General features: G+C 43.8%; 1 protein-coding gene across 2 annotated transcripts in view; it reads right to left on the bottom strand.

The window, feature by feature from the left end:
- FBXO31 (F-box protein 31) overlaps positions 1 to 14,659 on the bottom strand; it is a 31,542-nt gene that overhangs the window by 15,876 nt on the left and 1,007 nt on the right. Inside the window, exons 2-3 of one of the 2 annotated variants that reach the window (XM_073659727.1) lie at positions 1,691 to 1,762; positions 1,248 to 1,334 (exon numbers count right to left, since the gene is read on the bottom strand). In XM_073659727.1, coding sequence (XP_073515828.1) covers positions 1,248 to 1,334; positions 1,691 to 1,762 — 159 coding nt within the window. The remainder of the gene's footprint in view (positions 1 to 1,247; positions 1,335 to 1,690; positions 1,763 to 14,659) is intronic. The other variant, XM_073659728.1, reaches the window with a different exon arrangement.

Here is a 14,659-nt window from a genome sequence, read left to right as displayed (position 1 = left end):
TAATGTTCGGAGGTTATATCAGTACTGGAGCGTTATAAGAGGCTGATATCAGTCACATATGGTGTAATGTCTGGAGGTTATATCAGTACTGGAGCGTTATAAGAGAGGCTGATATCAGTCACATATGGTGTAATGTCTGGAGGTTATACGCGGCTTATACCAGAGACTTTTGTTGCTGTCCCTTTATCTCGAGCCGCCGTCCGTACATTATCACGTCCAGGTCTCTGATGTCATCGTCTCCAAATAATAAAAAATGGATGATGCTATAAAGCTTTTCCGCCGAGTGACACAAATTACCGCAATGCAGAAACTTAAAGCTCCAGTGCGACGTCCGATGGATAATAAGAGCGGAGATATAATAATCTGCTCCTGTCAGAGCTGATCCCTAATATAAGGAGGCATTCAGCGCCTCGCGTGGGCCAATCACCGGCTGGATACAGTGTGTGGACGGTGGTATATACAGACAGGCAGAGAGGTGACGGGGGGTGACGATATCCGGCCCCCATCTATCGCAGACTGATTGTCGGCTCTGACAGCGAACAATGCGATTGTTACAATTTATCTCTAGAATCCAGGAAATACGAAGGAAACTTTATTAAAGGGGCAGTCCTACATATAGAGTGACAGCAGATCGCTTCACGAGTCGCGGGGTCCTAACACAGATACCTCCACCGGGCCTGAGAGTGAGGGGGCTGCACAAGGGTCTGGTGGGGATCCAGAAACCAGATGTGAACACTAAAGATCTCTGCTTTCTGTCAGTAATAAAAAGAAAATTTAAATTGTGTTCCCACCATGCAATATCCCTCTGGCCCTCGTCCTGCTCACAGCTGAAGGTCTGTTACAATTATATCCGGTCTGGACAATACAGCTGACAGCAAGCAGAGGTTGTGAAGAATCAAAATCTATTATAAAGTTTCAGAAGTTACCGTGATATATAAAGGCAAAAAAGCAAACAGCAGACTGTCCCCGAGATAAGCTAAAGGGGCCCTCCACCTCGATGTCGCCTGCCATGGACTCTACTCTGCACTGTGGAAGTCCCAGATTCTGATGGTGGGAGCGGTGGAGGACCCCTAGAGGTCAGGTTGTCATGCATCATGGCAGGACCCTCCGAGAAGCCCCCGGCATGCAGCCCATGTGCGGTGGGGCAGCCTTAGTCGCTGGGGGTCACACCACACTGCAGACGTGAAGCGGCTGGTGGGGGCAGAGAAGGGGTCACACAGACATCGCACCTCCATGCAGATACCTACGGCGGGTATACACATCCTGGTAGTTCATGTGCTCATAGTCGGGGAGGATTCTCATAAAACGCCCGGATTTCACCCTCGGATTAATACCTGACACAGTAAGACACAGCAGGTTAGGGGGCGAGAGGTCAAAGTCTACACACCCCGGGCACGGAGCGCGTCCCTCACTACAGGAGGAAAGAGGAGGAGGACTGCATGAAGTCGCTGACACAAATACTGAAAAACTGTGAAACTTGCTACAATGTATCACTAAGGCTTTAAAGGGGCAGTCCATCCGAAAAGAAATCCCACAGTCCCCATTCTTTATTCCCAGCCCTCCCCAGTCTTATAAAACTCTGGGGTAGGAAGAGATCAATGATTGTTGCCTGCGGGGTCACCGGAGGGCTCAGCGGGTGTGTGCAGGATGTCGCCCTTCCTACGTGTTTGCACAGCGGGCGGTCACTCACGTTTCACGTAAACTTCTTGGCAGGAGACGCCGGTGACTTCCAGTTTCCGTAAATTCTCATGGACGCCGTATTCTGCGGAGAGAAAACAGAAGATCAGTAACAAGCGATGGAGAGGCGTCTCTATTCACATCCAAAGCGGCAGTCACCATCACCAAGTCCTCTGCACAGCTCTCCGGGAGGTAGAAGTATGAATGCAGCTCTGGAGGTGACTGGAGGAAAAGACTCAACGTACGGCAGACGAAGGGCACAAGACAACGCGAGGACCAGCAGCCAACCGAGAGATCGGAAATGTCTTCTACCATAAAGATCTCTGCTGGCTGCAAGTGAATGAAGCCCGAACGTGAGACGGTGTAAGAGATACACAATGACGACCCCCAATGTATCTGGGCGCAGTTATATGGGGCGATGATCAAAATGGGGACATCAACACCAGCAGCCGCAGCACAGAGTATTTCTAGCCTGCGGATTATACAGATGTAATATCCATAGAAGGATCAGTCAAAACTGCCACAGAGCTGGCAGCGAAACGCGCCGTCCCCCGAGATCCAGCACTAATCCCCAGTAATTATTCACGGGGACTTAGGAGAACGGCAGTTATGAAAGAGACACGTGCACCAAGGACTTCACAGAGGCGCCGCAGCTGGCATCAGCCAGAAAGTGACTCTGACCCTCACACCAGGAGCCGGGGGAAAGGTAATCTTGTGTGCAGAGAGAGCGCTGCTCCGGATCAGTAATGTATGTACACAGTGACTGCACCAGCAGAATAGTGAGTGCAGCTCTGGAGTATAATACAGGATGTAACTCAGGATCAGTAATGTAATGTATGTACAGAGTGACTGCACCAGCAGAATAGTGAGTGCAGCTCTGGGGTATAATACAGGAGGTAACTCAGGATCAGTAATGTAATGTATGTACACAGTGACTGCACCAGCAGAATAGTGAGTGCAGCTCTGGGGTATAATACAGGAGGTAACTCAGGATCAGTAATGTAATGTATGTACACAGTGACTGCACCAGCAGAATAGTGAGTGCAGCTCTGGGGTATAATACACGATGTAACTCAGGATCAGTAATGTAATGTATGTACAGAGTGACTGCACCAGCAGAATAGTGAGTGCAGCTCTGGAGTATAATACAGGAGGTAACTCAGGATCAGTAATGTAATGTATGTACACAGTGACTGCACCAACAGAATAGTGAGTGCAGCTCTGGAGTATAATACACGATGTAACTCAGGATCAGTAATGTAATGTATGTACACAGTGACTGCACCAACAGAATAGTGAGTGCAGCTCTGGAGTATAATACAGGAGGTAACTCAGGATCAGTAATGTAATGTATGTACACAGTGACTGCACCAGCAGAATAGTGAGTGCAGCTCTGGAGTATAATACAGGATGTAATGTATGTACACAGTGACTCCACCATCAGAATAGTGAGTGCAGCTCTGGAGTATAATACAGGATGTAACTCCGGATCAGTAATGTAATGTATGTACACAGTGACTGCACCAGCAGAATAGTGAGTGCAGCTCCGCTCTGGAGTATAATACAGGAGGTAACTCAGGATCAGTAATGTAATGTATGTACACAGTGACTGCACCAGCAGAATAGTGAGTGCAGCTCTGGAGTATAATACAGGATGTAACTCAGGATCAGTAATGTTATGTATGCACACAGTGACTGCACCAGCAGAATAGTGAGTGCAGCTCTGGGGTATAAAACAGGAGGTAACTCAGGATCAGTAATGTAATGTATGTACACAGTGACTCCACCAGCAGAATAGTGAGTGCAGCTCTGGAGTATAATACAGGATGTAACTCAGGATCAGTAATGTAATGTATGTACACAGTGACTGCACCAGCAGAATAGTGAGTGCAGCTCTGGAGTATAATACAGGATGTAACTCAGGATCAGTAATGTAATGTATGTACACAGTGACTGCACCAGCAGAATAGTGAGTGCAGCTCTGGAGTATAATACAGGATGTAACTCAGGATCAGTAATGTAATGTATGTACACTGTGACTGCACCAGCAGAATAGTGAGTGCAGCTCTGGAGTATAATACAGGATGTAACTCAGGATCAGTAATGTAATGTATGTACACAGTGACTGCACCAGCAGAATAGTGAGTGCAGCTCTGGAGTATAATACAGGATGTAACTCAGGATCAGTAATGTAATGTATGTACACAGTGACTGCACCAGCAGAATAGTGAGTGCAGCTCTGGAGTATAGTACAGGAGGTAACTCAGGATCAGTAATGTAATGTATGTACACAGTAACTGCACCAGCAGAATAGTGAGTGCAGCTCTGGAGTATAATACAGGAGGTAACTCAGGATCAGTAATGTAATGTATGTACACAGTGACTGCACCAGCAGAATAGTGAGTGCAGCTCTGCAGTATAATACAGGAGGTAACTCAGGATCAGTAATGTAATGTATGTACACAGTGACTTCTCCAGCAGAATAGCGAGTGCAGCTCTGGAGTATAATACAGGATGTAACTCAGGATCAGTAATGTAATGTATGTACACAGTGACTGCACCAGCAGAATAGTGAGTGCAGCTCTGGAGTATAATACAGGAGGTAACTCAGGATCAGTAATGTAATGTATGTACACAGTGACTGCACCAGCAGAATAGTGAGTGCAGCTCTGGAGTATAATACAGGACGTAACTCAGGATAAGTAATGTAATATGTACACAGTGACTGCACCAGCAGAATAGTGAGTGCAGCTCTGGAGTATAATACAGGATGTAACTCAGGATCAGTAATGTAATGTATGTACACAGTGACTGCACCAGCAGAATAGTGAGTGCAGCTCTGGGGTATAATACACGATGTAACTCAGGATCAGTAATGTAATGTATGTACACAGTGACTGCACCAGCAGAATAGTGAGTGCAGCTCTGGAGTATAATACAGGATGTAACTCAGGATCAGTAATGTAATGTATGTACACAGTGACTGCACCAGCAGAATAGTGAGTGCAGCTCTGGGGTATAATACACGATGTAACTCAGGATCAGTAATGTAATGTATGTACACAGTGACTGCACCAGCAGAATAGTGAGTGCAGCTCTGGGGTATAAAACAGGAGGTAACTCAGGATCAGTAATGTAATGTATGTACACAGTGACTCCACCAGCAGAATAGTGAGTGCAGCTCTGGAGTATAATACAGGATGTAACTCAGGATCAGTAATGTAATGTATGTACACAGTGACTGCACCAGCAGAATAGTGAGTGCAGCTCTGGAGTATAATACAGGATGTAACTCAGGATCAGTAATGTAATGTATGTACACAGTGACTGCACCAGCAGAATAGTGAGTGCAGCTCTGGAGTATAATACAGGATGTAACTCAGGATCAGTAATGTAATGTATGTACACTGTGACTGCACCAGCAGAATAGTAAGTGCAGCTCTGGAGTATAATACAGGATGTAACTCAGGATCAGTAATGTAATGTATGTACACAGTGACTGCACCAGCAGAATAGTGAGTGCAGCTCTGGAGTATAATACAGGATGTAACTCAGGATCAGTAATGTAATGTATGTACACAGTAACTGCACCAGCAGAATAGTGAGTGCAGCTCTGGAGTATAATACAGGAGGTAACTCAGGATCAGTAATGTAATGTATGTACACAGTGACTGCACCAGCAGAATAGTGAGTGCAGCTCTGCAGTATAATACAGGAGGTAACTCAGGATCAGTAATGTAATGTATGTACACAGTGACTTCTCCAGCAGAATAGCGAGTGCAGCTCTGGAGTATAATACAGGATGTAACTCAGGATCAGTAATGTAATGTATGTACACAGTGACTGCACCAGCAGAATAGTGAGCGCAGCTCTGGAGTATAATACAGGATGTAACTCAGGATCAGTAATGTATGTACACAGTGACTGCACCAGCAGAATAGTGAGTGCAGCTCTGGAGTATAATACAGGATGTAACTCAGGATAAGTAATGTAATATGTACACAGTGACTGCACCAGCAGAATAGTGAGTGCAGCTCTGGAGTATAATACAGGATGTAACTCAGGATCAGTAATGTAATGTATGTACACAGTGACTGCACCAGCAGAATAGTGAGTGCAGCTCTGGGGTATAATACATGATGTAACTCAGGATCAGTAATGTAATGTATGTACACAGTGACTGCACCAGCAGAATAGTGAGTGCAGCTCTGGAGTATAATACAGGATGTAACTCAGGATCAGTAATGTAATGTATGTACACAGTGACTGCACCAGCAGAATAGTGAGTGCAGCTCTGGGGTATAATACACGATGTAACTCAGGATCAGTAATGTAATGTATGTACACAGTGACTGCACCAGCAGAATAGTGAGTGCAGCTCTGGGGTATAAAACAGGAGGTAACTCAGGATCAGTAATGTAATGTATGTACACAGTGACTCCACCAGCAGAATAGTGAGTGCAGCTCTGGAGTATAATACAGGATGTAACTCAGGATCAGTAATGTAATGTATGTACACAGTGACTGCACCAGCAGAATAGTGAGTGCAGCTCTGGAGTATAATACAGGATGTAACTCAGGATCAGTAATGTAATGTATGTACACAGTGACTGCACCAGCAGAATAGTGAGTGCAGCTCTGGAGTATAATACAGGATGTAACTCAGGATCAGTAATGTAATGTATGTACACTGTGACTGCACCAGCAGAATAGTGAGTGCAGCTCTGGAGTATAATACAGGATGTAACTCAGGATCAGTAATGTAATGTATGTACACAGTGACTGCACCAGCAGAATAGTGAGTGCAGCTCTGGAGTATAATACAGGATGTAACTCAGGATCAGTAATGTAATGTATGTACACAGTGACTGCACCAGCAGAATAGTGAGTGCAGCTCTGGAGTATAATACAGGAGGTAACTCAGGATCAGTAATGTAATGTATGTACACAGTAACTGCACCAGCAGAATAGTGAGTGCAGCTCTGGAGTATAATACAGGAGGTAACTCAGGATCAGTAATGTAATGTATGTACACAGTGACTGCACCAGCAGAATAGTGAGTGCAGCTCTGCAGTATAATACAGGAGGTAACTCAGGATCAGTAATGTAATGTATGTACACAGTGACTTCTCCAGCAGAATAGCGAGTGCAGCTCTGGAGTATAATACAGGATGTAACTCAGGATCAGTAATGTAATGTATGTACACAGTGACTGCACCAGCAGAATAGTGAGCGCAGCTCTGGAGTATAATACAGGATGTAACTCAGGATCAGTAATGTATGTACACAGTGACTGCACCAGCAGAATAGTGAGTGCAGCTCTGGAGTATAATACAGGATGTAACTCAGGATAAGTAATGTAATATGTACACAGTGACTGCACCAGCAGAATAGTGAGTGCAGCTCTGGAGTATAATACAGGATGTAACTCAGGATCAGTAATGTAATGTATGTACACAGTGACTGCACCAGCAGAATAGTGAGTGCAGCTCTGGGGTATAATACACGATGTAACTCAGGATCAGTAATGTAATGTATGTACACAGTGACTGCACCAGCAGAACAGTGAGTGCAGCTCTGGAGTATAATACAGGATGTAACTCAGGATCAGTAATGTAATGTATGTACACAGTGACTGCACCAGCAGAATAGTGAGTGCAGCTCTGGGGTATAATACACGATGTAACTCAGGATCAGTAATGTAATGTATGTACACAGTGACTGCACCAGCAGAATAGTGAGTGCAGCTCTGGAGTATAATACAGGATGTAACTCAGGATCAGTAATGTAATGTATGTACACAGTGACTGCACCAGCAGAATAGTGAGTGCAGCTCTGGGGTATAATACACGATGTAACTCAGGATCAGTAATGTAATGTATGTACACAGTGACTGCACCAGCAGAATAGTGAGTGCAGCTCTGGAGTATAATACAGGATGTAACTCAGGATCAGTAATGTAATGTATGTACACAGTGACTGCTCCAGCAGAATAGTGAGTGCAGCTCTGGAGTATAATACAGGATGTAACTCAGGATCAGTAATGTAATGTATGTACACAGTGACTGCACCAGCAGAATAGTGAGTGCAGCTCTAGAGTATAATACAGGATGTAACTCAGGATCAGTAATGTAATGTTTGTACATAGTGACTGCACCCGCAGAATAGTGAATGCAGCTCTGGGGTATAATACAGGAGGTAACTCAGGATCAGTAATGTAATGTATGTACACAGTGACTGCACCAACAGAATAGTGAGTGCAGCTCTGGAGTATAATACAGGAGGTAACTCAGGATCAGTAATGTAATGTATGTACACAGTGACTGCACCAGCAGAATAGTGAGTGCAGCTCTGGAGTATAATACAGGATGTAATGTATGTACACAGTGACTCCACCATCAGAATAGTGAGTGCAGCTCTGGAGTATAATACAGGATGTAACTCCGGATCAGTAATGTAATGTATGTACACAGTGACTGCACCAGCAGAATAGTGAGTGCAGCTCCGCTCTGGAGTATAATACAGGAGGTAACTCAGGATCAGTAATGTAATGTATGTACACAGTGACTGCACCAGCAGAATAGTGAGTGCAGCTCTGGAGTATAATACAGGATGTAACTCAGGATCAGTAATGTTATGTATGCACACAGTGACTGCACCAGCAGAATAGTGAGTGCAGCTCTGGGGTATAAAACAGGAGGTAACTCAGGATCAGTAATGTAATGTATGTACACAGTGACTCCACCAGCAGAATAGTGAGTGCAGCTCTGGAGTATAATACAGGATGTAACTCAGGATCAGTAATGTAATGTATGTACACAGTGACTGCACCAGCAGAATAGTGAGTGCAGCTCTGGAGTATAATACAGGATGTAACTCAGGATCAGTAATGTATGTACACAGTGACTGCACCAGCAGAATAGTGAGTGCAGCTCTGGAGTATAATACAGGATGTAACTCAGGATCAGTAATGTAATGTATGTACACTGTGACTGCACCAGCAGAATAGTGAGTGCAGCTCTGGAGTATAATACAGGATGTAACTCAGGATCAGTAATGTAATGTATGTACACAGTGACTGCACCAGCAGAATAGTGAGTGCAGCTCTGGAGTATAATACAGGATGTAACTCAGGATCAGTAATGTAATGTATGTACACAGTGACTGCACCAGCAGAATAGTGAGTGCAGCTCTGGAGTATAATACAGGAGGTAACTCAGGATCAGTAATGTAATGTATGTACACAGTAACTGCACCAGCAGAATAGTGAGTGCAGCTCTGGAGTATAATACAGGAGGTAACTCAGGATCAGTAATGTAATGTATGTACACAGTGACTGCACCAGCAGAATAGTGAGTGCAGCTCTGCAGTATAATACAGGAGGTAACTCAGGATCAGTAATGTAATGTATGTACACAGTGACTTCTCCAGCAGAATAGCGAGTGCAGCTCTGGAGTATAATACAGGATGTAACTCAGGATCAGTAATGTAATGTATGTACACAGTGACTGCACCAGCAGAATAGTGAGCGCAGCTCTGGAGTATAATACAGGATGTAACTCAGGATCAGTAATGTATGTACACAGTGACTCCACCATCAGAATAGTGAGTGCAGCTCTGGAGTATAATACAGGATGTAACTCCGGATCAGTAATGTAATGTATGTACACAGTGACTGCACCAGCAGAATAGTGAGTGCAGCTCCGCTCTGGAGTATAATACAGGAGGTAACTCAGGATCAGTAATGTAATGTATGTACACAGTGACTGCACCAGCAGAATAGTGAGTGCAGCTCTGGAGTATAATACAGGATGTAACTCAGGATCAGTAATGTTATGTATGCACACAGTGACTGCACCAGCAGAATAGTGAGTGCAGCTCTGGGGTATAAAACAGGAGGTAACTCAGGATCAGTAATGTAATGTATGTACACAGTGACTCCACCAGCAGAATAGTGAGTGCAGCTCTGGAGTATAATACAGGATGTAACTCAGGATCAGTAATGTAATGTATGTACACAGTGACTGCACCAGCAGAATAGTGAGTGCAGCTCTGGAGTATAATACAGGATGTAACTCAGGATCAGTAATGTAATGTATGTACACAGTGACTGCACCAGCAGAATAGTGAGTGCAGCTCTGGAGTATAATACAGGATGTAACTCAGGATCAGTAATGTAATGTATGTACACTGTGACTGCACCAGCAGAATAGTGAGTGCAGCTCTGGAGTATAATACAGGATGTAACTCAGGATCAGTAATGTAATGTATGTACACAGTGACTGCACCAGCAGAATAGTGAGTGCAGCTCTGGAGTATAATACAGGATGTAACTCAGGATCAGTAATGTAATGTATGTACACAGTGACTGCACCAGCAGAATAGTGAGTGCAGCTCTGGAGTATAATACAGGAGGTAACTCAGGATCAGTAATGTAATGTATGTACACAGTAACTGCACCAGCAGAATAGTGAGTGCAGCTCTGGAGTATAATACAGGAGGTAACTCAGGATCAGTAATGTAATGTATGTACACAGTGACTGCACCAGCAGAATAGTGAGTGCAGCTCTGCAGTATAATACAGGAGGTAACTCAGGATCAGTAATGTAATGTATGTACACAGTGACTTCTCCAGCAGAATAGCGAGTGCAGCTCTGGAGTATAATACAGGATGTAACTCAGGATCAGTAATGTAATGTATGTACACAGTGACTGCACCAGCAGAATAGTGAGCGCAGCTCTGGAGTATAATACAGGATGTAACTCAGGATCAGTAATGTATGTACACAGTGACTGCACCAGCAGAATAGTGAGTGCAGCTCTGGAGTATAATACAGGATGTAACTCAGGATAAGTAATGTAATATGTACACAGTGACTGCACCAGCAGAATAGTGAGTGCAGCTCTGGAGTATAATACAGGATGTAACTCAGGATCAGTAATGTAATGTATGTACACAGTGACTGCACCAGCAGAATAGTGAGTGCAGCTCTGGGGTATAATACACGATGTAACTCAGGATCAGTAATGTAATGTATGTACACAGTGACTGCACCAGCAGAATAGTGAGTGCAGCTCTGGAGTATAATACAGGATGTAACTCAGGATCAGTAATGTAATGTATGTACACAGTGACTGCACCAGCAGAATAGTGAGTGCAGCTCTGGGGTATAAAACAGGAGGTAACTCAGGATCAGTAATGTAATGTATGTACACAGTGACTCCACCAGCAGAATAGTGAGTGCAGCTCTGGAGTATAATACAGGATGTAACTCAGGATCAGTAATGTAATGTATGTACACAGTGACTGCACCAGCAGAATAGTGAGTGCAGCTCTGGAGTATAATACAGGATGTAACTCAGGATCAGTAATGTAATGTATGTACACAGTGACTGCACCAGCAGAATAGTGAGTGCAGCTCTGGAGTATAATACAGGATGTAACTCAGGATCAGTAATGTAATGTATGTACACTGTGACTGCACCAGCAGAATAGTAAGTGCAGCTCTGGAGTATAATACAGGATGTAACTCAGGATCAGTAATGTAATGTATGTACACAGTGACTGCACCAGCAGAATAGTGAGTGCAGCTCTGGAGTATAATACAGGATGTAACTCAGGATCAGTAATGTAATGTATGTACACAGTAACTGCACCAGCAGAATAGTGAGTGCAGCTCTGGAGTATAATACAGGAGGTAACTCAGGATCAGTAATGTAATGTATGTACACAGTGACTGCACCAGCAGAATAGTGAGTGCAGCTCTGCAGTATAATACAGGAGGTAACTCAGGATCAGTAATGTAATGTATGTACACAGTGACTTCTCCAGCAGAATAGCGAGTGCAGCTCTGGAGTATAATACAGGATGTAACTCAGGATCAGTAATGTAATGTATGTACACAGTGACTGCACCAGCAGAATAGTGAGCGCAGCTCTGGAGTATAATACAGGATGTAACTCAGGATCAGTAATGTATGTACACAGTGACTGCACCAGCAGAATAGTGAGTGCAGCTCTGGAGTATAATACAGGATGTAACTCAGGATAAGTAATGTAATATGTACACAGTGACTGCACCAGCAGAATAGTGAGTGCAGCTCTGGAGTATAATACAGGATGTAACTCAGGATCAGTAATGTAATGTATGTACACAGTGACTGCACCAGCAGAATAGTGAGTGCAGCTCTGGGGTATAATACATGATGTAACTCAGGATCAGTAATGTAATGTATGTACACAGTGACTGCACCAGCAGAATAGTGAGTGCAGCTCTGGAGTATAATACAGGATGTAACTCAGGATCAGTAATGTAATGTATGTACACAGTGACTGCACCAGCAGAATAGTGAGTGCAGCTCTGGGGTATAATACACGATGTAACTCAGGATCAGTAATGTAATGTATGTACACAGTGACTGCACCAGCAGAATAGTGAGTGCAGCTCTGGGGTATAAAACAGGAGGTAACTCAGGATCAGTAATGTAATGTATGTACACAGTGACTCCACCAGCAGAATAGTGAGTGCAGCTCTGGAGTATAATACAGGATGTAACTCAGGATCAGTAATGTAATGTATGTACACAGTGACTGCACCAGCAGAATAGTGAGTGCAGCTCTGGAGTATAATACAGGATGTAACTCAGGATCAGTAATGTAATGTATGTACACAGTGACTGCACCAGCAGAATAGTGAGTGCAGCTCTGGAGTATAATACAGGATGTAAGTCAGGATCAGTAATGTAATGTATGTACACTGTGACTGCACCAGCAGAATAGTGAGTGCAGCTCTGGAGTATAATACAGGATGTAACTCAGGATCAGTAATGTAATGTATGTACACAGTGACTGCACCAGCAGAATAGTGAGTGCAGCTCTGGAGTATAATACAGGATGTAACTCAGGATCAGTAATGTAATGTATGTACACAGTGACTGCACCAGCAGAATAGTGAGTGCAGCTCTGGAGTATAATACAGGAGGTAACTCAGGATCAGTAATGTAATGTATGTACACAGTGACTGCACCAGCAGAATAGTGAGTGCAGCTCTGGAGTATAATACAGGATGTAACTCAGGATCAGTAATGTAATGTATGTACACAGTAACTGCACCAGCAGAATAGTGAGTGCAGCTCTGGAGTATAATACAGGAGGTAACTCAGGATCAGTAATGTAATGTATGTACACAGTGACTGCACCAGCAGAATAGTGAGTGCAGCTCTGCAGTATAATACAGGAGGTAACTCAGGATCAGTAATGTAATGTATGTACACAGTGACTTCTCCAGCAGAATAGCGAGTGCAGCTCTGGAGTATAATACAGGATGTAACTCAGGATCAGTAATGTAATGTATGTACACAGTGACTGCACCAGCAGAATAGTGAGCGCAGCTCTGGAGTATAATACAGGATGTAACTCAGGATCAGTAATGTATGTACACAGTGACTGCACCAGCAGAATAGTGAGTGCAGCTCTGGAGTATAATACAGGATGTAACTCAGGATAAGTAATGTAATATGTACACAGTGACTGCACCAGCAGAATAGTGAGTGCAGCTCTGGAGTATAATACAGGATGTAACTCAGGATCAGTAATGTAATGTATGTACACAGTGACTGCACCAGCAGAATAGTGAGTGCAGCTCTGGGGTATAATACACGATGTAACTCAGGATCAGTAATGTAATGTATGTACACAGTGACTGCACCAGCAGAACAGTGAGTGCAGCTCTGCAGTATAATACAGGATGTAACTCAGGATCAGTAATGTAATGTATGTACACAGTGACTGCACCAGCAGAATAGTGAGTGCAGCTCTGGGGTATAATACACGATGTAACTCAGGATCAGTAATGTAATGTATGTACACAGTGACTGCACCAGCAGAATAGTGAGTGCAGCTCTGGAGTATAATACAGGATGTAACTCAGGATCAGTAATGTAATGTATGTACACAGTGACTGCACCAGCAGAATAGTGAGTGCAGCTCTGGGGTATAATACACGATGTAACTCAGGATCAGTAATGTAATGTATGTACACAGTGACTGCACCAGCAGAATAGTGAGTGCAGCTCTGGAGTATAATACAGGATGTAACTCAGGATCAGTAATGTAATGTATGTACACAGTGACTGCTCCAGCAGAATAGTGAGTGCAGCTCTGGAGTATAATACAGGATGTAACTCAGGATCAGTAATGTAATGTATGTACACAGTGACTGCACCAGCAGAATAGTGAGTGCAGCTCTAGAGTATAATACAGGATGTAACTCAGGATCAGTAATGTAATGTTTGTACATAGTGACTGCACCCGCAGAATAGTGAGTGCAGCTCTGGGGTATAATACAGGAGGTAACTCAGGATCAGTAATGTAATGTATGTACACAGTGACTGCACCAACAGAATAGTGAGTGCAGCTCTGGAGTATAATACAGGAGGTAACTCAGGATCAGTAATGTAATGTATGTACACAGTGACTGCACCAGCAGAATAGTGAGTGCAGCTCTGGAGTATAATACAGGATGTAATGTATGTACACAGTGACTGCACCAGCAGAATAGTGAGTGCAGCTCTGGAGTATAATACAGGATGTAACTCAGGATCAGTAATGTAATGTATGTACACAGTGACTGCACCAGCAGAACAGTGAGTGCAGCTCTGGAGTATAATACAGGAGGTAACTCAGGATCAGTAATGTAATGTATGTACACAGTGACTGCACCAGCAGAATAGTGAGTGCAGCTCTGGAGTATAATACAGGAGGTAACTCAGGATCAGTAATGTAATGTATGTACACAGTGACTGCACCAGCAGAATAGTGAGTGCAGCTCTGGAGTATAATACAGGATGTAACTCAGGATCAGTAATGTAATGTATGTACACAGTGACTGCACCAGCAGAATAGTGAGTGCAGCTCTGGAGTATAATACAGGATGTAACTCAGGATCAGTAATATATGTACACAGTGATGGTTATGGATTATA

Source organism: Phyllobates terribilis, unplaced genomic scaffold (genome assembly GCF_046119375.1).
Source record: "Phyllobates terribilis strain yellow unplaced genomic scaffold, ASM4611937v1 Scaffold_14__1_contigs__length_39327217, whole genome shotgun sequence".
Classification (NCBI taxonomy): domain Eukaryota; kingdom Metazoa; phylum Chordata; class Amphibia; order Anura; family Dendrobatidae; genus Phyllobates; species Phyllobates terribilis.
This window is presented reverse-complemented; position numbering and strand designations above follow the sequence as displayed.